At 31.7% G+C, this 20,799-nt stretch overlaps 2 protein-coding genes and 2 long non-coding RNA genes across 16 annotated transcripts; 1 reads left to right on the plus strand and 3 right to left on the minus strand.

Moving 5' to 3' along the window:
* Positions 1 to 821: 821 nt before the first annotated feature.
* LOC135146165 (ras-like protein 2) lies at positions 822 to 2,144 on the minus strand. 3 transcript variants are annotated; one of them, XM_064078324.1, is made up of 5 exons: positions 2,067 to 2,144; positions 1,850 to 1,915; positions 1,287 to 1,482; positions 1,133 to 1,224; positions 822 to 1,073 (listed from the first exon to the last, which is right to left on the minus strand). In XM_064078324.1, exons 2-5 carry the CDS (start codon positions 1,871 to 1,873, stop codon positions 822 to 824), a joined length of 564 nt encoding a protein of 187 aa, XP_063934394.1. In that variant the 5' UTR covers positions 1,874 to 1,915; positions 2,067 to 2,144. The 3 variants fall into 3 exon arrangements, with proteins under 3 accessions (XP_063934394.1, XP_063934395.1, XP_063934396.1); XM_064078325.1 differs by having other exon boundaries at positions 2,034 to 2,104; XM_064078326.1 differs by lacking the exon at positions 1,850 to 1,915 and having other exon boundaries at positions 2,067 to 2,132.
* A 4,240-nt stretch (positions 2,145 to 6,384) lies between these two features.
* LOC135146122 (uncharacterized) lies at positions 6,385 to 10,306 on the minus strand. 9 transcript variants are annotated; one of them, XM_064078266.1, is made up of 21 exons: positions 10,243 to 10,306; positions 9,915 to 10,035; positions 9,732 to 9,867; positions 9,536 to 9,673; positions 9,410 to 9,459; positions 9,254 to 9,350; positions 8,952 to 9,083; positions 8,707 to 8,900; positions 8,547 to 8,648; positions 8,423 to 8,496; positions 8,273 to 8,366; positions 8,186 to 8,218; positions 8,056 to 8,126; positions 7,942 to 7,991; positions 7,833 to 7,893; positions 7,743 to 7,775; positions 7,611 to 7,686; positions 7,511 to 7,533; positions 7,004 to 7,070; positions 6,595 to 6,887; positions 6,385 to 6,529 (listed from the first exon to the last, which is right to left on the minus strand). In XM_064078266.1, the coding sequence occupies exons 1-20, from the start codon at positions 10,249 to 10,251 to the stop codon at positions 6,859 to 6,861; spliced, it is 1,590 nt and encodes a 529-aa protein (XP_063934336.1). In that variant the 5' UTR covers positions 10,252 to 10,306; the 3' UTR covers positions 6,385 to 6,529; positions 6,595 to 6,858. The 9 variants fall into 9 exon arrangements, with proteins under 9 accessions (XP_063934336.1, XP_063934335.1, XP_063934339.1 ...); XM_064078265.1 differs by having other exon boundaries at positions 8,426 to 8,496; positions 8,952 to 9,086; XM_064078269.1 differs by having other exon boundaries at positions 7,511 to 7,530; positions 7,611 to 7,662; positions 8,952 to 9,086.
* A 5,583-nt stretch (positions 10,307 to 15,889) lies between these two features.
* Positions 15,890 to 16,298, plus strand: LOC135146157 (uncharacterized). The gene is made up of 2 exons (XR_010283720.1): positions 15,890 to 16,045; positions 16,096 to 16,298. It is a non-coding gene; the product is annotated as an uncharacterized LOC135146157 (long non-coding RNA).
* Positions 16,299 to 16,868: 570 nt separating this feature from the next.
* On the minus strand, positions 16,869 to 19,753 carry LOC135146152 (uncharacterized). 3 transcript variants are annotated; one of them, XR_010283714.1, is made up of 12 exons: positions 19,650 to 19,753; positions 19,237 to 19,419; positions 19,049 to 19,131; positions 18,857 to 18,981; positions 18,679 to 18,784; positions 17,840 to 17,996; positions 17,585 to 17,642; positions 17,456 to 17,531; positions 17,216 to 17,294; positions 17,095 to 17,164; positions 17,004 to 17,046; positions 16,869 to 16,954 (listed from the first exon to the last, which is right to left on the minus strand). It is a non-coding gene; the product is annotated as an uncharacterized LOC135146152 (long non-coding RNA). The 3 variants fall into 3 exon arrangements; XR_010283712.1 differs by having other exon boundaries at positions 16,869 to 17,046; XR_010283713.1 differs by having other exon boundaries at positions 16,869 to 17,046; positions 17,216 to 17,307.
* Positions 19,754 to 20,799: the final 1,046 nt, after the last annotated feature.

Here is a 20,799-nt window from a genome sequence, read left to right on the forward strand (position 1 = left end):
ATTTACGTTATCTGACAACTCTTGCTCCGTGTCAGATTCTTGTTCTCGGATTTCATAATTAGCGACATCGTGTATGTGCTCGTCACCACCATCCAACTTGAACGCCTCCATTTCATGACTTTTTTCAATACAGGTTCACCCGTGACAGTCATTTAGAAAAATCGATGCTGTACAGTAGCAGGCCAAGTGTTCGCGAGATTGATTATTAAGACTTTGTTAGTTTTCCGCTATATCCTTCATCTCATAGCTAACATAATAGGAGGAGGTTTAAGCCATAAGGTGTCAACTAATTTCCATACAGATAACTATTGAGCTCAAAAAACGTTTACAACCATAAAAGTGGTGCAAAACCATGAAGTAATCCATATTAACCCTACACCATTCTCAATTCGCATTTACGGTGTTCTTAGTCGAAAAGCAATCAAAAAAAGTTTCCTTTCTTGTAAAGCACCGAAGAATACTTAGACCGACCATCTCCTACGTGGCCATGCAGCTGCAGTACTTCTAGAACCCGAATAACACTAAATACCGGTTTGGTATGCAATTGTTTTGTGCATCAAAGTATTTGTGGTACTCTTATTTATTTTGTTTTTAAAACACTTAAAAAGAAATATGTATTCAGGCGAATAAAAGTTTATTTATAAAGTAAAAACAAAGTTTATTAAATTTTTTATTAAAAAATAAATAAAAAGGCATCATTCTTTAAAAAAGACTGCTTGTTATTTCTCATTATGCTACAAATCTATAGATAATATTACAATGAAAAAAAATGCGACTAAAGATTTTTTAAATATTTTTATTAGAGAGGAAATGTGAGCGGATCATAGAAGAACGCAGCAATGGGAGGGTACTTTTTCTATTTTTTTTGGAGCTCTCCGGGCTTGCCTAGTGAGCTCACAAAAACACTCCTCAATATTAAGCCGGTTTTTCGCGCTGGTCTCCAAATAACCTACATCTAAGTCCCGAAGGCTGTTGAGGATTTCCTCGTTGGTTAATTCTCTTTCGTGCTGAAGATCGGCCTTATTAGCGGCCATTATACAAGGGAAGGATTCAAACTCTTTGATCCGTTTCACCTAAGTTTATGGGTTAAACGCTAATAAGGGTAGAGGACATCCCAATCATTTAAATTGACCTGATTGATAATAGATTTTGCTTCTTCAAGCGAATCGGCGTCGGTGATGCTGAAAACCACCACATAGGCATCGCCACCTCTTATAGTGTGATCTGTTGGTAGAAATATATTTTATTTATGTGAGATTGACCAACAAAAGTTAATTTTCAGCTACCCGACAATAAGGTGTACTCCTCCTGGCCAGCCGTATCCACCACGTCAATGGCTACTGGCACTCCATCCACAACAATCCGTTTGTGATAAGTTTCCAGTATAGTAGGATCGTACACAGTCTGGAAAGTGGATTGTGTAAACTGAACGGTTATGGAAGTTTTTCCAACGCCTCCAGCACCCAGCATAATCACTTTCAACTATGAGATATATATAGATATAGACAGATGTAGATATTGCTTAAAGCAAAAAATGGCTTCAGGAAAACTAAGACTTTATAAAAAGTATCCCAATGAGTTATGCCCCGAATGCTTTTAAAATAGTTTATTTATATTTACAAGTGAGCTCACAAAACTTCTGTTTGGGTTTTTTAATCCTCAATTTCTTGCGAAAGAATTGGATTGGTAACGCTCAGTAAAAGGGGTAGGTAGAGAAAAAAAACTTAAACTCCACTTTAAAAGCAAACTTTTACTTTTTACGACTTATAGACATGCGTATGGGCTAGCACAATTGTTATAGAGAAAATTCCAATTAATAACTCGGTCGACCGAGTAAAAAAAAAAGTACTCTTTCAGAGGTAAATTCGCCCATTCTGGCGAGGAGAATAAATTACTTGAGGAAAGAATAAATCCACTGAGGGCGAACAAAAAGAAAAGTTAGCAGATCGTAAAAATAAAAAGTAACATCTTTTGTGTTTCAGTCAATACAACTACTACTTATAGTCCTACTATACCCAGTTGATAAGTGTTACCTTTATTTTGTCATATTTAGAATGCAAAATTACCTTCTCTTCCTTTAAATATTACGAACTTAGAATGTTAAATAACGAAGAGAAGACAATGCAACCCATCCACCAGATTCGTCTAAATAAAAGAGAGTGCGAATCGTGCACTATAGTATGATGATCTTGCTACTATAAATCAAATGCTGTTGCGACATTTGAACTTTTCCATAAAGAGAAACAGTTAATTAAAAATTACATACAGGTTAACTTTATTGTTAGCATCTTAATTAACAAACAAAAGTAACCACGAAAGAAATTGGAAATTTTAGCTCATTAATTGAAAAAAAAAAGTTATAGAAATATTATTGTGAATAGCTAAATTGTTTTAATAGTACTCAATGCACTCTATTTTTTTACAGTTGTATTAGAATTCAGAAATATAAAAAGTCGCACTTATAATACGTGATATTTTCGGTATTGTGGTATGCTGGTAATTACTAGCAGTCGCCTCTCGTATTTGGCACCTTGTGGTCGTAATAATAAAACTTAGCATTATAAAAAGCTAAATAAATATTAAAAAAATATTTTTTTTTTAGTTAATAAAACATACAACTTTCTTAATTCAAAACTACGATAAAAAAAATTTCCAATTTTTTCTTAACCAGTAGAAATTTAATAATGATTTTGTAGTGCTATAATCTTACCATTAAAATTTAAAAACTAAAACAGTGTCGTAATTTTTTTTAAGCATATATTTACGAATGCATTAATGTAAAGAAACTTTAAGTTTATTCGTTTTTAATTTTCGATTAATTTACTTTACACTATAATAAAAACTAAGATAACTTCATTGTTATACAGCTTATTATAAAACAATATGACGAATACTGGATAGTAAGGGCGCCCACTGATAAAACTAGATGGGCTTATTAAGGTCTTAATTATTCAAGGTGTATATAAGCCTATTTATACTTGTAGTAGTGTTAAAGTAAAAAGTGTCCTAGCTGGTGAGAATTTCTTTTATTGAAAAAAAAAAACATTAAGTGTTGTCTTATTGACATGTTTCAAAAACAACTTAAAGAGGGTCGCATATACCGAGGGAAAATGTAGTAAATACGGTTAAAGATGGTTCGGGGTTTGACATAGGTTTTAAGAGGCCCCACGGTTGTTTTAAAAATGGAGCTATCTTCTTTAATTTGCGTGAACTTCTACCAATCGACCAAAAAAAATTTCAAAAAAGTTATAGCGCCAATTCGAGAGCGTTCGGTTTTTTTAAAGATCTCATGGGACAGCGTTGCATTTTAAAGCATATACAGTTAAGATTTTTCCGACTACTTGAACGAAGCTAACACAGATTAAACCGCAATTGTTTTATCTGTCAGTATAAGGACCCTTCGGTTAGTTTAAGGAGATGAAGTTGTTAAAAAATTGATGTACTTGCTAGCTCAAAAACATAAATATCCTTTTCTAACAATAAATTTTTTTTTTTGATGAAAATATTGCTAGTTACTTCATTATTTTTATATTTATAATAATTTAATATTAAATCTAATATTAATGTGACTAGGCTAGAAAAAATTGTTATATAAGGAATAAACTAGAAAAAAACAGGTGTAGTACCTGATTTACTTAAAAATTTTGTAACGTGTATTGTAGTGATTAGGCCTGGTAACTATAACCTTCGCAAAACCTGCGTTAATATATAATTGAGTTTTAGAAGAAGGTAAACTAGAAAAATAGCTGTAGTACTTAGTTTAATTTTGAAACGTTATAGGCTCTTAAAGGTTTTTTTGCTCTTTAGAGAAGCTATCACAAATTTGTTTAGTCTCTATAAATTCTTACTTTCATTGTAGAGCCCTGGAGGCATTACCTAGGGTGATCTAAAATGGTATAAGTACTTGAAGGTTTTACCCAATTATTAGTATAAATATCACTTACCACAACAGGCGCGCTCCGAAGGTAGAGAGTAGGCCTAAATTCCGATAAGAGTGCCACTAAGTGCCCTTGAAGTGGGAAGTGGGTGATTCATTCTCAGCGCTCTCCGGGGCTCTGCTACAGAGTAATTACCTCACTGAGCAGTCAGCCATATGATCGGTGAAAAATGCCTTGTCACAAGATCAACTAAAAAGGCGTGTGCTGCGTCTCTTGAAGTGCGAGAAGGTGGCGTGATCAATGTCGTTTATCGCTTAAATGTGGCTCAACAGAGCAGTAGTCACCCGAAGGAGGTATCGTTCTTGGATAAGGAGCTTCAGTTAGTCAACAAGCGGTCGAAACAGGACTCAACTTCATGTTTTGTCGTGGCGGTATAGTAAGCTGTGGCCACAGTACCTGTAAGTTGGACAACAACGGCGTCCATTGGATAACCTGGACTGTTAAAAGCTTAGTGAATTCTCGGCCCCTTTTTTTACAAAGCCCATTTCAAGTAAAACTTGCCACGAAAGGTTCCTAGAAAGAGATTATTGACGGCGAAAGACTGTAATATAAGCGATATTTACCACATCTGATGTGCCAAATTTGGAGGTGCAGTCGTTAAAACTTTCGCCTTGGCTCTTTAAACGGGGCGACAAGGTCTATGGTGTTTAGCTTGGTTAAATGTTTCCTTTAATTCTATTAACTAAGTCCCAACTGCCTTAGTTGGAAAAGATACGGAACTCTATTCTTTGGGCTCCAACAGCTCCTACAGCCCTTGTTTCCTGGGTGGAACACCGTTTGTATTTTAAAATAGCTGGATATGGCGGCGCGTATATAGCTTTATTGATAATGGATTTTATTTTCTTTACTCTCTATATTACCGTTAATTAATTGTCGTTAATGTAGCAACAATAAACCAAGGAAGTCTAGTTTTAGTGAAGTGTGTAACCTACTCAAAAGAGTTTTAATTTTGGAGACTAATTAATTATATATTAAGCTAAAAGAAAAAAGAATAGCTGTTACCCCAACTACACAGTTCCAATTCCTTTGAATATGTACTATATTGGTCTTTACATTTTAATCTAATGCTAGTTATGCAATTAATTAATGGCCCTCAGAGCATAGTATCAATTAGAGTATAATGCGCTAATCAGTTGCTCTGTTTAGTAGTTATATCAGGACTCTCATAGGATAGGACCAAATGTTTCTCTAAACTTTTTTCCCTAAGCGTTTCCCGAAAAGTTACCTTATTTGGTGCGCCATAACTCTTTGAACGAAGACCGGGGTCTGGAACAAATCGACATTTCCAATATGCATTCCGAGGAACAGTGTGCAGAAGAACTTATAATAAACCCGGATAGGTGAGCACTTCAGCGCAACTTCTTATTTTTATATATATATATATATACTAGGTAATGAGCAAGTCCGCTAAAAATAAAATGTATCATTACGCACAAATAATGTGAATTATTAAGCAAGGCTATGCAATTTTCGCCGATTTTACCGAGCAATTCCACAAACAACCATTACAAATGAATAAATGCTACTGTATCAGCCAATACGAATTTGCTTTAGGGAAGGTAGACGTTATATCCTTTTTGCACATACCTTATTAAATTTTTTAAATATATCTAAACTTTTGAATTTGGTTAAAAATATGTATACTATATTATAAGTTTCAAACTACCACGTATTATAATACGTTTTCTTTATAACCTATGGTATCTGAGAGTTCAAATAGATAGTAAAGATTTTTCTTTCACGTATGAAAACTGCTTATAATGTTTTGAGTAGAGTCGCATCGGTCAGAAATTTTTTTATTACGTTAAAGTTGGTAAAAACTTTACTGACTTTAATTTATATACTTGTAGAGCAATTAAAGGATTTTGTAAGGTAGTACCTATATATTTGGTACTACACGGACATTATTTTAACCATTACTTTTATTTGTCTTGAATCAGACTTTTATAGAGACCCTAAATCTTGGAACTGCTGTTTTGTATACGTCATACCATGACATATTAAAAAATTATTAGTTACATTTTTACTTGTTCCGGCTAATTTGTATATGATATAGTCCAACTTAAACATCTAACTTACATGATTTTTCACTATAGTATAACAAGTTTGACGGGTACTTATATTTTCTATGTTAATTTTACTCTCGGTACGAGTACTTTAATAAATTAACTATAGTCCCTATGCCATTGATGTGGGAGTAAAATGGAAACAGAACGAGATTCATTGAATTGCTCCAGAAACTATTAAAAATGCGAAATCTAATGTTATATTAGTCGCTATTGACTCTAATAATCACGACAACATATATGGTAGTATTAATTTTCACCAAAACCTTAAAAATTCTTTTCAACTTGATAATTAACAGAAATATAGTTAAAAAAAATGATATATTTCAAACATTTTTTTATTTAAAAAAGTTCAAGTGTAACAAAGTATGTGAAGGTACGACTTGACTATTACAACTTTTACTTTCCCCTTCACATGGGGATTAGTGTTCGTGGGAGGCGTGCAGGTTTTTTTTAGTTATGATACGATTATGCATTACTAAAAGTTTCTAATCATTTAGCTTTCAACGGTTTATGGCTTTACTACTTTAATATTTTTACAAAGATGATAATTAAGTAAAGTTGTAAAATATATTTATATACTGTTAAACCTTAGAGCAAAGTATTTAAATCCAAAGCTATCCACTTGGGTAACTTTACTATACTCGTTAAAGCAAAACCAAAGAAGGCCTTAGCATCTTACCTTATACTCTTGGGAAAGATTTTCAATAGATATATAACTTGCTTCAATGTAATTCTTAAATGTATGCAAGGAAAAAAAAACAATTAAATTATTTCAAGGTTTTATAGTAGTCAATATTATTTTAAATTCTTTAATAATATAAATATCGCTTTTTTATATTGTAAGAGAGCAGCTACTCCATTGGAGGCAAGCAAGGAAGGCCTGCAGTAAGAAATTATTGACTTAATAATAATAAAAATGATTGTCTCATACGATTTTTATGAACTACATACAAGTTAAGCGCTTTAAGTGGCATAACACAGTCAACTGCTGCTTACCTGTACAATAAGGGATGTCGTATTCAACTGGCTTACTTGTCTTGTCTGAATCAGTGAATGGTATCGCCTTACATAGAAAAAATTAATAAATATAATTAAGATGAAAAATTTTATAACTTTCTATAAATCATTGTTCAATTTTTAAATAGACTTTGTAATAGTATTTATATATCTTATTATAATAATAAATAGCTGAGTATAGCTGAATGTAAATTGTATTAGATTTTTATATACTTTATAAATATTATAATAGTTTTTTTTTCCACCCCTAAACTTCAAAAGGGCACGCTGTTTATATTTTATTCTTAAAACTTCAGCGGCAGGCAACAAAGAACAGTATTAAGCTAAACAACCGATTTTTACACGCGCTGCACAACTTAGTCTCTCTAGTATGAAACAATACAGCTTCTGTTTAATAAAACTTTATATAAGCGGTGGAAGTAGGGCAAAACGACTTAACGAGATATAGTATATAATAGTAATAACTAAATTAGATTTACTTATAACCTGTGAATTAGTCGCCTTCACTTCTTTAATTTAAACAAAGTAGATATATAGTATTTCTTCGTTAGCGATTCGATAATAATAGTTGATAAATAGACATTACTATCGTTAAGATGCTCGTGCTCATCCGCAGTTGACTTGTTGAAATTTTTAAGCTGGAGGTAGGAGAAATGAAATAACTAAGATTATTAACTAAAGACATTATACTAGTTTAAGTCGATATATTTAAAATTACCTTTGGACAATCGTTGATGGTCATGCGGTTATGCTGAGTATAAATTTTAGTTATTAGTAAATTTCAAAGTAATATAATTTTTAGGTTAACGTCGTAATTAGGAGCTGTTATTTTGGATAACTGGGAGTTAGCAATAACATTCAGAGTCCCTCTTGAAAAACTTTTTAATTATAATAATAGTCATAGTAAACGTAAATACTCCATAAAGTTGGGCAGGGTAATTTCCTTCAATTCTTTACAATTTTTTATCTAAATAGGCAAAGTAAACTTATTTTATTTGGAATAGAGTAAAACTGCTTTTCTAAAACGAGACCTCGACGCTTCCAGACTCCAAAGTGATTATTTTTAAAGACTTTAGAGCATTGTTATTTTTAATAACGACTTCTAATAATATAGTTGCTTGCCTTAGGCGTATACCAAACAGTTTTTATGAACGCTTTTACCTGTACTTTTCAAACGAGGCGTGGCGATGGTTTCTTTTATAATATAAATCTAAAGTTACTGCAAGGAAGGCTTATTATGAGAGTTACTTAAATCCATATTCCCTTGCAAGCGTATATACTCTGCACTTTTGGCTTTCAAGCTAAAGTTTTGGAGCCCCAGCGTATTCATTACCATCACTCTCTTTATAAAATGTATTTTGCTTGTAATAGTAAACTTGGTAGTCACAAAAAATAAACCACGGTCTTAGTAGGATTACGAAGTTCAATGTTTTCAAGGTTATGAGTGTCCACAACTCTGACCACCGCAACAGCTGCAGTAGTGAGAATCAAACCTAAACCGAAGCTATAACAAATTTCTGACACTCTAATTTGGGCAACAGCAGAGTCCCTCCTAAGAATTTTGTTTTCTCGATATTAATAGTTCCTGCTTTCTTTAGCCCCGGGAATGCCAGGTGGTTTATCCCTGTACAGTTAAAAAATTCGTGAGATTAATAAGCAGTCACGGTGGCCTCTATTGTTGCCTGCAGTATTCAAAATTGAGATCGTTTCACATTCTTTCAATTGTGGTAAGTAAAGTCTGATGGGGCCGTCTGCGTATACTTTACTCAAGTCTAGTGTGTGTAACATCTTTATTAAGGGAGCTATTAGCTGCTTAAAACTTGAGTTGAAAAAGATCAACGCGTTCGAACTTTGCAGTAAAGATAAATTTACAATGCTAAAAAGTTTGTTAAAGTAAATTCTAAACATATAATATTCATAAAACTACTTCAAGTCCGAATTTATGAATTCCATCTCTTTGTTATACTTTAGAGTCCCGAATTCAAGTGGATTCGACGCAGACGAATGGAGCCCTGTTACTTTTAAAAATTCGATTTTCTCAACTTTTGGCATTCTTAACCTACTTATATAAGGCGTAGGGTTGTACATATGGGAAGATAAAGATTATCGTAAGAAAGACCACCAGTAGGCCCAATTAAATAACCCTAGACAACTAGTAAATAAATAAGGGAACTATTCTGAACTTCACTATGCTAACACTTTATAGTTTAAGCGCAGTATTCCATGTACTTAATTCCCACTGACAGCTGACTTTCTTTAGGAATTAAGAGCAGTCTTTTTAATTCTTTCAAACTTGGAAAAGATAAGTTGGTTACCCCTTGGAGACCTGAAGGCGCAGTGTCACATGGAAAAATCAATATTTATATACATGAATATCAAGTAAACCAGCATCGACAATCTCCAGATTTTTAATGTAATCAGTCAAAGGAAGTTCTCTATATGTTTTTGTCAGTTATGATTTTTAAAAGACCGCCACCAATATTATATAAGGTGACAATATATGAAACTAACAAAAAGCTTTTTGAATTGTTAATCAGTAGATTTTCAATTCGATGGCACAAAGAAAATCTTTCATATTCGGTCCCTTCTCTCAGTACTATATTTTCGCACTCCACCACAACTTTAAGCAGAGGGTAATAGATTATATTGCTGCGTTGGTAGTAAAAAGAAATATTATTATAACCTTACTTGCATAGTAGAACGATACCTTGAAACAACGGAAGTTATAAAGAAGATGGCAAAATAAAAACTAAGTACAACAAAAGGTATACGGTCTTTAAAATATTTTTTAGATAGTTCGATATAGACATTTGTCTTACTCGCGGTTGCAATCTCGCTAAGGCCTATATGTAATTATTTACATAGTTTTATGGGTGCTTAAGAAGCTTACTGCTTTCTACGAAGGTCAATTTCTTTAAGTTACTATCGCGAATCTTCAACCTTTTGATAAAAGCGGTACGCCACTCAAGTGCTTCAGGAGTTTGTGTACGTGATTCAGTAGCTTTAGAACTCTGTAAACGAATAAAAAAAAATTTACTTTTGCTAAGGGGAGCTTTAAGTAACAGTAATTTCTAATAAAAATTTTTATAATTTTTACAAGTAATATCTATAATCGCTTGAAGCAAACAGCCTAATCAATTAGTGTGGGCTAAAAAGCCCTCCAAAATTTTATATACGACCTAGCACAAGGAAAATATCTGACAAGATGTCGTCCCTACCTTCTCCATACCACAAATTTGGGTAGTTCTGAGTTGTGTATTGTAGAACCCCTTTAGCGTGTTGTAGTTGAAATTATAAACAAACCTCCTTTAAATTACTCGAAAAAATAATCAATTAAAAAAACGCTTTTTTAATATAACTCATTATGCTTGTTTTTAACAGCTAACCTTAGCTTTATTAGAGAAGCTATTGGTAGACCTACTTTTGGGTAAGCAGTTTGTTTATTAATATTTTTTGTGTGGCTAATTATCTGATACATTTTGCTCAGCACACTTCATACCTAAAACTACAGCCTCTTGAAAACATTATTTTATTTTTTTAATATTTGTAAAATATTTTTTAAACTTGAGTTCTCACAAATTCCTCACCTTTTCCATTTAAGTTTAGGGGAATATTAATAGTATTACTGAATCACTTATGGGGCAAAACACCACCAGTGACATTTTAAAAGTATCAAAAATTTAGTAGCATGTTAAAAATTATTATTTTACAATAGCGTTATTTCAAATTAAAAAGTTTCTATAAATCTATGAGGGCAATATATAGTAAGGGCGCCAACAAAATTATGAATCTCTGTCACAGTAGTATTGTAGACCTTAAACTTACAATGTAGTTGAGAATATCCCTCCCAACATAACATTAAATTTAACAGTTTGTAAAATAGGATAAATGTTCTTGGAGTTTTGTAAAATAAAAGTTTGACTTAAAAAAAAATTAATGCTTTTTTTTTATAGCTTTTTTCCGTTTATCTTAAAAAGTATAAAATTAAAATCAGTTTATACCACTGAACTTAGGGCAGCCAAAACCATTACAGCCACCGCGATATTTTAAACAAATTTTGCTTGCCTTATATCATGGAACCCTTTTCATTGTGCTCTAATAAGCAAGGTAACATTAAGATATTTGATAAACCTAACATGAATAAAAAAGCAATGAGTAAGAATAAAGTTCCACTTTTAGTAGTACAAAACTAATTAACTACCACTTTAGAAAATACAAAAATTAAGTTAGGAGCTTCTTTTAAATGAGTGTATAGTTTTGCACGTTTACAAAAAGGCTTTTAAGGATCTGTTATCCTGGTTTATTATTAGTTTATAGATCAAAGCAATGCACAGAGTGCAAATAGTTAAACAAACCAATAAAAATTAGTTAGAATGGTGTTGACAACGCCGAACTATTACACGCTGTCCCTTGCTTAAAAAACATGATACTACTGCCAGTGATTACTAGTGAGCTCGATGTTTGTATGGCTCCTTGACCTGATTAAGTATTAAAAAAGACATTTACAATAGGTCTTCTACCTTTAATCAATACTGACCTGTTAATAAGAAGTGGCTGCCTTTCTCTTTTCCTCCTAGTTTTATTCGATTTATGAGTTCTAAACTTATGGCACATTGACTGTGTTTTTTTACAAAGATCATATATTTTTCTTTTTAATGTTTAATACTGAACAATGCTTTTTTAATTTGTGTTATCATAAAATTGCAATAAACAAATTTTTTCCGCTTTTTTTAATAAATCTATTTTGTTTTAATAGCTTTGTAATCAGATTTATTTAATTTTAAATTAAGTTATATGAAATGCTTCATAATCGCAGGGTTTTATATGCAATAAAAAACGGAAGGTGTTTGTCCTTTTTTTTGTTGAAAGGTTTCAGCCAATATTTTTATTTTTTTTATCGTACTCTCCTTTCCTGTGAAATAAAAATGATAATAAGAAGTAATAATAAGCTCTTTTGAGACATTTTTAACAATGCCAGCATAATTAAAGGAAAATAAAAGATTCTAAATCTAGTTAAATTCAGCGAACCGCGATAGCAAAATATTCAAACTCAGAGTCTATAAACGTGTTAATTTATATTTATACTCCGCTCAATAAAATAAAGATTATGGTTATTTCTATTTTTATACTTACGAAACAAAGAAATGTAACTTTTAAAATACGAAAGCGTTAGATAAAAGGGGGCGGCGCGGTAATATAAATTAAAAAAGTGTGCTTTAGGTAGGTAAACATCTGCTGTACTGTCAAACCTTAGATCCCCCCTTTAGAGGATTTAGCACACACTAAAAATCATCCTTCATGAAGTTACAGTTAGGATGCTATTGAAAAGATTATGTAGGCAAGTTAAACGTGCTAAAAAGGAGATGCGATGAAGTGAGTTATACTATATCTCATTAGCTCTCATTAACTTATGGGTGTATAAACATCCAAACATCTTTAAAAATGCATTTGTAATTAAGTGATAATTTACATAATCCTTTTCTCCATGTACAGCTCATTATTTCTCATTCTCTTGTAGTTGTATAAACATCTAGAGTTTTGGAAACTGCGTTTTACAATTAGATGATAATTTACATTATAAACTTTTCGATATAAAGCCAATTTGAAATTGACTTACAGTCCAAACCAGAATCTAATAAGCAGTCTAAATTGGTCCAATTTCTGGAAACACTAAAGAAGAGAGCTTTTTCCTTTGCTATGTGGTTATGTACAAGAACGGGTCGCGTGCGTGCCCAGAAAGCTTTCTTTGTTCTTCGTCTTATATACCTCTTTAACGAAGCTAACTTTAGTGGTGGTTAGTGACTCGTTAAATTATACAGATATTAAGTGATCTTTGTTTAAATAATTTAATGAGAGCTAGGACAATGCTAAACCTTAGGAATAAACCACTCTAACTATAAAAAGTTAAATATAAAGCTTAAAAATTGAAAAGGTCAACTAAAAAGAATAGGGGAGGGAATGGTGGTGATTACAGAATAACTGTCGTGTGTGCATTTTTTTCCCTACGGAGTGTTCTTTCGTCTTACTAAATAGCAGGAGCTTTTCAATTGGTAATAACTTCGCTGCTTGCGCTCACCAAGTAAAGCATGGTGCTCAAAGCCCGAGATTTATAACACACGTCGCTTTCTAACCAAATTTTAAAACTATTTTCGCATGACGGGAAATATTTGAGTTACACCAGCTACTCTTTTCTCTATCATAATTAATATACTATACGATTTAACAGATACATTAGAATAACATGGAATCTTTTTATGGATTGACATTGACCAGCAAGGGAAAGTGTTTTACTTATTAATGATTACAATCTGATCAACAAGGGAGTGTGAATAAGAGCATTATGGTATAGGTGTGCACCCCATTATTAAAGAATGGATGGGTTGGTTAAGGTTATTCATCCTTTTATATTATTTGGACTTAATACCTCAATTAATAATTTTGTCCTCTCGATTGGGCAGTCGCTCTTTGGCGTAGTGGAAAAATCTACCAGTCAAAAATCCAACGCCCTCTAAAGGTTAAATTCGTACAACTGTCATAAGGAAATTGAGAGTTGTCGTCGTAGCTCAACAGTTAAGGGTATTGACCCGAAAACTTAAAGTCGTGGGTTCGATTCCCACTGACGCGACCATCAAAGACCAAAAAGGAGAGCCACGGCAACCCTCGATCCCGGTATAATAATTTGACGTATTTAGCTTGTTATCCTCACTCTAATAAGAATGTAACCAAAGGGCAGTAGAAGGGAGCATTAGAACGGAAACAAGAAATGAGGGAAGACCTATTTGCTTTTTATTAATGTTAGTCTTTCTAAATATATTTTAAAATAAGCAACAAATCACTAAGTCATCCTTGTGTTTATGGTTTATATATTATTTTAATTTAGTAAAGTTTAATCATTAAAATATAGTTAATTATTGGGTGATGATTTCGTTGTAATTTTTATATTACACTTAGAAAAAAAAACAAAACTATAAGGCATAGGGTTAACCTTGTATCAGGTTTGCATCGATTTTATACATAAAATTTATGAATTTTTCATAATTAAAAATGTTCGGAAAATTTCTCAGTTACGTTATTTTGAGATTTTAATAGCTTTCAGTCAATTACACTCTTAAGGAAAGCTAGTTACTAAATTTGGATGTGTTCATGACTTATATATTGGACGTTTAGTTCTCCAAGAAAGAAATTAACTTTAAAAAGTTTGAATTGGTGTTTGTATAAAGTAAACTAGAGAAAAAATAGTTCTCTTTGTTACATTTGACGTGTCATAGTTAAATTTAAGTTTAAAGTCTTTCTCTGGGTAACATACTAAAATTAACCTTAATCGTTGAAAGAAAAAGTGATCAGTTGTCGTTGGCCATAATACGATTTAATAAGACAATTTTAATTAAAGAAAATTTATTGGGGAAAGAACCGTTAGATATGGATCACCCCTTTGGACACATTTTTATTTTAACGTTTCTTAGCTGCCCGCACATTTTCGATATTTTGAAATCAAAAATATACGCTTTAGTATTTTGCGTGAAGACTGAAGAAAATAAACTTTTAAAATCTCATCTTACTTCATGTTATCGAGATATTGTCGCTAAAAGCTTAATTGTTCTACGTTACTTATAAAAAGTTTTATAGCTAAGGGATATTCGTTGTTGACTTGCAATCCAGTTGTTTCCGTCCATTATTTCCTAATTAATTATTATATTTAACTAAATCCTCGTCGTTACCCAGGGAACCTTCTATTATCGTCGCTATTGTTTATAAAAATTAGCTTTAAACCTGTAGAGTGTTACGGTCAACTTATGGACATAGCAATAAAAAGTTCACAGAATCAGAACAACGAGATGTCTTAACAAAACTAGTATAAGAAGCTTAAAAAAAACTTGAGTGAGAGAATTTTACTAATTTTTCTCATATACACAAAACACAAGCATAAAAGGTATATAGTTCATAACAGCTTTATAAGTGGGAACATAAAAGACTATCCTTTACAGTTACCAACTATATAGTCCTGTGGACTTAGAAATTAAATCAAAAAAAAGCTCTACTATTAAAATTATAAACATAAATAATAGCAACGACCATTAAATGATATCGCGAACTGCGTAGAGCTAAAACTGTGAACACTAAATTTCTACTTCCTATACTTAAATTAATTACAAAGTTTTGTTTTAATAAATTTTTCTTGTATTGATTCCTATAATCTTTTACTTGCCAACAATTTAAACTTAAATTTGTTAAAGGAAGCAGAGTTCTACCGAATTTAATTATAAACAATGAAAACAATTGCTCTTTCCTTTATTTTAAAGTTTAACACGAGTTGGCCTGTACGGCTATTATTTTGTGCGAAATAAACCTAGTCAGAGCAACTTATTTAGAGTATTTCATAAATATAGTTCTTTTTACTAACAGATATAGACGGTAACACAATTATATATTAAAGTAGTTAATAGGTTGGCATATAACGTTCATGACCAGCTTTGCGTTATAGCCTTTGTAGAGTTTTATAAAAAAGTATTCGACTTGGCCGCTATTTAGTAGCGCCATAACCGTAGCATATAATGGACAAGCTATGTTCTCTTCATGTAGCTAATACTGAAGTGTCCCCCCGTCAATTCGCTACTATAAGTAACTGTTTTAATTATATCCTCCAAATATTATAATATAACTGTTTAACTTTTCCTGCTTTTTGCTAATATGGAGGAACCGTTACAGGGCAAAAAGGGACATCACATAGAACGGCAGGAGATAGGTAAGGCCCTATTAAAAAACACGTGAACAAATTTCATAATCGACTGCACGTGCTCTGGAGTTATATGTAGAGATTGGCTCTCAAGTTTGGCTCTTATAATATTTTCTCCTGCTGCCCTCTTGCTCTGCTTTTGTTTGAAAGTTATTTTACTTATTATTAAGACTGTAAAATTATGGATGGTAAAGACAAAGTTATCCATGCAAGAGTTAAGAAAGTTCTTGGTAGAACTGGATCTCAGGGCCAGTGCACTCAAGTGCAAGTGGAGCTAATAAATTCAGGTCTAATCTTTTTATTTGTAATTAAATAATGATAATAAACTTTTAGACAGTACCAGTTAACGGATCCAATCGCACGCTTATTCGTAATGTTAAGGGGCCTGTCCGTGATGGTGACATTTTGGCCCTTCGCGAGAGTGAACGTGAAGCTCGTAGGCTTCGTTGAACTGATTTTGCATTTTCATGTATTTAGTGTTACGTAGTTTTCTCTCTGCCGTAATTTTTCAAAGAAAAATAAAAAAACTTTCGGTGTATACTATCAAAATTTGGTCCCTTTTTATTGGAAGCTTTTGAAAAGTTGTCCTAAACATTACTTATTTTCGTTATCTTGTGGTAATACTTTAAGAAAAAATGTTTTACTTTAAGCTTATTTCTTATTATTAACTGCAGACCATTTTTTTTAAAGAAAAGTACAATAAAAAATTCAGTGGGATACCTTTCACTTATATTTGTGATGCCTGAAGTACATGTTTTTCGGTACTAAAAATGAAACAAATACTTTAAAATTTAGTGGGTTTTTTTGAATTTATACCTTTTTAAGAAACGATGAAAGCTTTCTTTGTATTATTAAAAACTTTTATTATTATAATAAAATTTATAAATTTGTTAGTCTTTATTTGGCTTAAAATGAAATGTGCTTATGCCCTAAACGATATATGCTTGCAAAAAATGTTTAACCATTAATTTTTTATCTTCCACTTAGAATTTTAGTTAAATTAAATAGTTATAATAAAACTTTATTTATAGGTAAATAATAATAATAAACATTTATAATGACTTAAAATGTCGAAGTCGACAAAGCCACTAATTAAAAAAAGCGGGGATGGTTTTTTTTCTTATGTGGAACACCAATTCCAGCAGCTCGTCAGTCGGCCGTCCACACACGAACCTCCTGAATGCCACTCAATATTTCTAATGAAAGTTAAAGAGGGCTGCTCATTTTTATAAATACCATCACTACCACTTCCATCGAAGCTGACGAAAAAAGTCTCTCAGCATAGCAACTTTAGCGGCCTTTTAGTATATCATAATAATAATAGAAAGAAGATAACCTTCAACGCATCCAAACTTTTCCAAAAGTTTTTTGCAAATGTTATTATTCGCCAGTTCATCGTTTTGTTCCTTTTGAAAGTACAGCGATTACAATAAATATTATATTTGACAGGTGCTTACAAGGCACGTGGCAATAGGGTTTAAAAAATTTTGGAAACGAGTATACTTGTCTATCAAAAATAGCGCATTCGGAGCATCTCTTTATAAATTTTCTTAATAAATAATAAAATAATAAATAAAAAACTTTTATGGACTTAACTATTTGACTTAATACTATTCAAAAATTATGATTAAACGAATACGGCATAGCAGTTAGACGCAATGATGGAGCTAAAAAGTCACGTGGTATAGGGATCACACCTGTCTCCCAAATGGACTACGCTTCAACTGACCCCCAATTCGTCGCAGTGTGGATTGACTTTTTTCAATATATTTGCTGATGACAATGGCAATAAGTAACAATGGTTATAATAATCAATATATATGAACCCACGGCACGAGCAACGCTGGGAGCGGGTTGATCTCTGTTGAAGCCTTATCCTACAAACTGGATTTACCGCATAAGTATAACAAAAAAAAAGTTATTATATAAAAAATATTTTCATTAAAACTTATACTACACATAGAAAGTACCAAAAACAATCAAAAAAAAATAAATAGGAATGGGAAAGAGTATTGTTATTAAACCGATCATGTATTTATAAATAATTTATAACCATAAAAATAATGAACTTTCTACCCGACCTGTGTTGCCAAAGGATAGTCTGAACTTAGCAAGTCCGAGTCGGCCATAATCCATAACTTGAATATTTTATCCTGGATGTTCCGCCATAAACATAACGACTGCCGCACAAAACAGTATTGCTTAGCGTGATCATGTGCTAAACCAGAGCCTTCCACCCTATTATTTTTAATTATTATGACTTATTATAACTTTTATAAGTAAAAGTTTATATTATTGTACTTTATTATATTAGTTTTAATTTTAATATATATACTGGTAAAAAGTTCTTGAACTTTTAAAAGCGACTTTTATAAGTAAAGGTTTATATATTTTTATTATCGTTTAATTATAATATCGTTATTTTTTATATATTATACCAAGTTCTTAAATATTATAAAAGCAAAAAAAAATCATAATAATAAAAAAGTAATAATATTACTTTTTTGTTTATTAGTAAAACTATTGAAATTAATTTATTATTTCTATACCTACAACAGACTTTATGACTACTTTTTCTGTTGTTTGCTATTGACATTTATAAGAAAAAATATTTTTTTGCTTAACAGTAAAGTCAATAGTAATGAAATATTTTTTATAAAGTTTTGTTAAATTTAAAATATATTTGTTTATTTATAATTTTTTAAAAAAAAATTTATGAAAATGATAATATTATTAAAATTAATATTTATAATAATAATTGATAAAAATGGTTGCTCAACCACAAAACCACAAAAATAATAATAAAACTTATCATGTATTGTTCTCTTATAAACAAAACCAATAATAACTTTTCATAAAAGCAAATAATATATGTACATATATTTAGTATTTCTATAATAATAATTAATATTATTCCTACCCGGATATTATTTTTAAAAGAAGTCTTTGAAGGTTCATGGCGAGGATCAAAGGTGTCGAAAAAGCCAATCATTTTATCAATAGGCCATCGGTTTTCCACCAAGAAACTATAAACAAGCATTGCAAAAGTAATAATGTAATGGCTTAACCTTTTATAAAATAACATAAAATGAGCTGACCTATTATTATCAGTTATGCTATCAATAACGTGCTTAATATTTTCCACTTTTACTTTCTCGCTATATGTTTTCTGGTAAACGGTCTTCCTCGCTTTCTCTCGAGTGTCATTAAACGTGGATGGCAGCTTATAGTTGTATATAAATATTAACGTGCTTCACTTATATAACTATATTTTGGTGCTCTTTCCCAACCTATAAAAGGTGGAAAAAAAAACTTCATGACAGACACAAGTCGAGCGCCAAATAATTAATTTTTTGGCGCTTCTTCCCAGCAACTAAAGAAGGAAATCATATATATATTAACGACTATTAACGACGAAAAATACAATATATTCATGGACTTGCAGAACAAGCAAGGTATGCGCTTCATTTATATAAACCTTTTTGCGCGTTTTCCCAATAATTTAATATATAAGTAGCGAGAGTTTCAATGTTCAAGGACTTGTGAAAAAAGCAAGTCGCAAGCATAAAATCTTTATCTTTCAGCATATCAAGCGCGCCAGTTTGGCTAAGAAGAGTGTGCACCGTTTCAATTTCTTTATAAACATTGAAGTTAGAAACGCCTAAGAAGAAAAATATAAAGAAGATAAATATTTGAAAACATAAAAGCAATAATAATAAGTAAATTATTAAAAAAGTAAAAAATTTAAAAGTATTTCTAGTAAATTTTAAAATATATAATAAAAAGATTAGTAAATTATATTTCTAGAGAAAATATTAAATAAATATTTCCAAAATTTTAAAGTAAAAAATAATTTTTATATATTTTTAATTATGAATCTCAGCGGGCCACCTATTCGTCTTATTGTGTGAAGGCAAGTTTACAGCCAAAAAAATCTGGACACGTTCATTTACGTACTGGAACAAATTTACAGCTGCGGTGAATCATCTTGGCCTCTGCCACCTTCCTATTAGAAAACGCAGTTAATAGTTTTGAAAGCGGGCTAACTGCCCATGCCAACGCGACAACCAGCCACTAAGTAGCGTATCGCACCTGTCGTCTATAGAATTATTTAATAAACCTTATTGGTCAACGCCTCAGGTTAATACGTCGGGCCCCTGTTACATAAAACCCGACGACAAATTAACGCTACACCGCTTTCACAGATACAGTAGTAAAGAGTCAGCCGCTTTTCACATTAGTTTCTGGGAGGCGCAAACCTGCAGGACGTGTCTGTAGCAACTGACAAAGGACGACTACCTTTTTGGCACTTTGCTAAAACAACAAAAAACAGGCGTTGCCCATCATCTCCGCTACATGATAACGGCATGATATTGGCTGGGAGACAAATAAAGAACATAACGCTCTTAGCCAACCAATCTTGAAGCTTACTGCGTCCTTCCACTGGGCTATCTTAGAGGAAGAATACATGACATCGCAAACCTCAATAATTTTTAATGGACTTATTAAACTGATCATAGCTGGTAAATCGCTACTATAAATTCTCATGCTTGCGGTAAAAGTACCGGGTCCCAATTAGATTACTACAAATGCTAAAAATGCTACCGGCGATAAACCACCTATCCTGTTTTAAAATAAATATTATCAAAAAACTGCAAGTATGTCAAAAGTGAAGTTTTCAAGCTCTACTGTAGTTAACCAAATATTAAGGATTTCAAATGTTAAAAAAATAAAAAGTTATAGAAAAGCCTAAACAAAAAATTGACAGGTTAACCCCATGTTTAGCGCAGCACAGAAAAAACGGTAATACATTATAAAAGTACTAGTTTAATTATTATAGTAAAGAAAGTGGAATATAATTCCTGCACCAATAAGGTAAAGGGAGTAGACTCACTTATACGTTTATAACATTACATATTAGTAGCAAACGGGCATAACTTTAATAGTTATAATGAAGAATTAAAAAAAAAATTCGTGCAGTCATAAGATAATACTATTAAATAAAGTTACTCATTTTCGTTTAAATTGTGAAAACACACTA

This window comes from Zophobas morio, unplaced genomic scaffold, assembly GCF_036711695.1.
Source record: "Zophobas morio isolate AGI-343-1 ecotype UQ-CSIRO unplaced genomic scaffold, CSIRO_AGI_Zmor_V1 ptg000213l, whole genome shotgun sequence".
Classification (NCBI taxonomy): Eukaryota; Metazoa; Arthropoda; class Insecta; order Coleoptera; family Tenebrionidae; genus Zophobas; species Zophobas morio.

Bases quoted from the DNA above. Each gene is read 5' to 3' on its own strand.
- LOC135146165 (XM_064078324.1), bottom strand. From the start codon at position 1,873: ATGGGCGAATTTACCTCTGAAAGA. The intron at 1,483-1,849 runs GTACTTTTTTTT...TATATCTCATAG, and splicing joins GCGAATTTACCTCTGAAAGA to TTGAAAGTGATTATGCTGGG. The intron at 1,225-1,286 runs GTAGCTGAAAAT...TTCTACCAACAG, and splicing joins GGAGTACACCTTATTGTCGG to ATCACACTATAAGAGGTGGC.
- LOC135146122 (XM_064078264.1), bottom strand. The intron at 9,351-9,409 runs GTTTACTTGATA...CTGCGCCTTCAG, and splicing joins TCTGGAGATTGTCGATGCTG to GTCTCCAAGGGGTAACCAAC. The intron at 7,071-7,510 runs GTTATAAGTAAA...TTTCTATGTAAG, and splicing joins TGAAGGCGACTAATTCACAG to GCGATACCATTCACTGATTC.